The 2,640-nt window shown below is 62.5% G+C and overlaps 1 protein-coding gene across 1 annotated transcript; it reads left to right on the top strand.

Moving 5' to 3' along the window:
* The first annotated feature begins 1,182 nt into the window (after positions 1-1,182).
* On the top strand, positions 1,183-1,961 carry TMEM250 (transmembrane protein 250). The gene has a single exon (XM_008070662.2). The coding sequence runs from the start codon at positions 1,298-1,300 to the stop codon at positions 1,715-1,717; it is 420 nt and encodes a 139-aa protein (XP_008068853.1). The 5' UTR covers positions 1,183-1,297; the 3' UTR covers positions 1,718-1,961.
* Positions 1,962-2,640: the final 679 nt, after the last annotated feature.

Genomic DNA, 2,640 nt, shown 5'->3' with positions numbered 1-2,640 from the left:
CCTCGTCTGGGAGGCCGCGGGGACCGCACCCCAGCTGCGCCGCGCTCAGGGACGCCTCCGTGCCCGGGTTGCTGACGCCAAGCTTACCCAGGCCGCTCGGACGCAGCTAACTTGACCCGTGCCCTGGCCCGAGGAGTGCGCGCAGGAATTGGGGGCAGGGGGCGCGGGGGCGGCCGGCCAGCGGCCCGGACTCCCTCCGCCCCGCTGGCACAGGCCCCCTCTGCAGGGCCCGTGCTGAAGGCCGCCGGCAGAGGCGGGAGCTCTTGGCGGCGTGCCCCTGAGTTGTTACCAACGTTCCCACTACGGTTTGATACGCCCTGAACTTTGAGTTCACGTCCGTCCACACGGTGTTTAGGCAAGTCATAAACAGCATTTATTAGGTGACACGGGAGAGCCGTTTGCCATGTCTCCTCTGTGCAGCGCAGTCCGCGAACTACCACCCTGCCCTGGGTGGATCGCTCCTTCTGAGCCCTGGTTCCCAAGGCACCCTGTGTAGGCAGGGTCTGCCCCTTACCTGCCACAGGAACCGTGAGGGCAGGGCTGTTGGCACCCTGTTGACAGCAGGAGCGGTCTCAGGGTCGGATAACCTGCCCAAGGTCACTGCTAGGAGAGGGCAGCACCAGCCTTGAGGACCAACAGGCCACCTCAGAGACCCTCACTCATCCATCTGGCCTCCCCACACGTGGCTTGTCAAGCTGCTGGAGTAAACGGCTCCACTGGGCTCCTTCTGAATTCATCCTTAGGTACCCTATCCCTCATCCCGGTCTGTGTGACTCCTGGCTGGTGCCATTCAGGGGTTTGTGTCATCCCCAGATAAAGCAGCCCCAGAAGGCCAGGGTGGTCATGGCTGCTGAGTAGGAGCAGAGGGGCAGCCTAGTGAGTAAGGAAGCTGTGAGGAGCCAGCAGGAAGGAGTCACTGTGTGTCACTTCCTATCGTGTGGCATTGAGCCCTCAGGGAAGCCCTTTCCTGGCCACTGCCCCAGCAGGTCTCCTTTCTTAGTGCTGTGCTGGAGCTGGCTCTCAGGCTTTTCATAGTTTGGGATCCCTTGGAAACACCCTTGGTATTCCCAGATCCCTGGTCCTGGACTCACTTTTCCTGTGGACCTGGGGCTGACATTTGGTTTCCAGTGAAGCCCCTTCGCAGTGTCCTTGGACTGACACGGTGCTGTGGCTCTCCCTGCAGGCCATCGCCTCCCCTGAGGCTCAGCTGCGGCCCCCCAGGCCTAGGCGCCCATGACACCTATGCTGACCGCCGCCCAGACGCCACCGCCGTGCACTAGCACCGCCGCTGGGCCCAATGCCGGTCATGCCCATCCCGCGGCGGGTGCGCTCCTTCCACGGCCCGCACACCACCTGCCTGCACGCAGCCTGCGGGCCCGTGCGCGCCTCGCACCTGGCCCGTACCAAGTACAACAACTTCGACGTGTACATCAAGACGCGCTGGCTGTACGGCTTCATCCGCTTCCTGCTCTACTTCAGCTGCAGCCTGTTCACCGCAGCACTCTGGGGTGCACTGGCTGCCCTCTTTTGCCTGCAGTACCTGGGCGTGCGTGTCCTGCTGCGCTTCCAGCTCAAGCTGTCGGTGCTGCTGCTGCTGCTAGGCCGCCGGCGTGTGGACTTCCGCCTCATGAACGAGCTGCTCATCTATGGCATCCACGTCACCATGCTACTGGTCGGGGGCCTGGGCTGGTGCTTCATGGTCTTTGTGGACATGTGAGCCCATGGCAGGCGCCCACCGAGCCGTGTGTGTTGCACGGGCCCTCGGCTGTGTCCTTTTGATGGGGTGGATTGGTCAGGGCCTCTTCCCACCTCCCAACCCGCGGGTGAGGTCTGCAGCACACGCTGCTGTCCTGCTCCCACGGGAGAGAAGGGCTGAGACTTTCCTGGGATGGGGACACTAGCGCTGTCCCCAGGCTGGCTTCTGTGCTAATCCTCCCTGTGTGTGCATTTAGGTGCCATCGCCCTCACCCCTACCACCTGCCTTGGTCCTGCCCGTGCTTTCTTGGTTGTACTGTGGGGTGGCTCTCCAGGCTGCCTGTGTGTGGTCCCTCCCCAGCCTCTGGCCTCTCTCCAGGACCATGTCTGGTGGAAACTTTCAACCCCTGGACATAAAAGTTGTGTGCCCAGGGGCAGACCTGCAGGGGCTCTCTTGGCCATGCAATGCCTTCCTGTGCACCCTGGCCCGGCCCAGCCTCAGGGACATGTATGGCCCGTAGCTGACACACCACACTGCCACAAAGCCGTTCACTCCGCAAAGCCCACAGACCACCCTCTGCTGTCACCCTAAGGGGGTATGTGGCCTCTTTGAGGAAGCACTCAGCACAGAGGCCTATGTGTTCAGGCTCCCCACAGGAAGCAGTGGGCTCTGCACAGGGCAGTGCCGAGAATGTTGTTGGGATGAATCTATCCCACTAAGCCAGCGGGGGGGAGGGGGTGACACGTCACTTCTCTGGCCTTGCCTGGGTGGCTACTAAGGCATCTAGGCATAGAAAGCCAGAATGGTGTTGGGCAGGGGACCACTGTTGGGGGGGCTTTCCCCTTCAGAAGGACACAATGCCAGGGCCTCCCCCAGCCCCTTGCTGTGACCATCCTGGGGTGCCAGAGTGGGTGGCTGTGGACAGGGTGGCTCTGTGGCTTTAT

The sequence above is a fragment of the Carlito syrichta genome, unplaced genomic scaffold, assembly GCF_000164805.1.
Source record: "Carlito syrichta isolate Samal-C Ts95f unplaced genomic scaffold, Tarsius_syrichta-2.0.1 Scaffold313900, whole genome shotgun sequence".
Taxonomy (NCBI): domain Eukaryota; kingdom Metazoa; phylum Chordata; class Mammalia; order Primates; family Tarsiidae; genus Carlito; species Carlito syrichta.
Note: the sequence above shows the minus strand (reverse complement) of the source record. Positions and strands in the feature narration are given on the sequence as shown.

Coding starts and splice junctions, on each gene's coding strand:
- TMEM250 (XM_008070662.2), top strand. CDS start 1,298: ATGCCGGTCATGCCCATCCCGCGGCGGGTGCGCTCCTTCCACGGCCCG.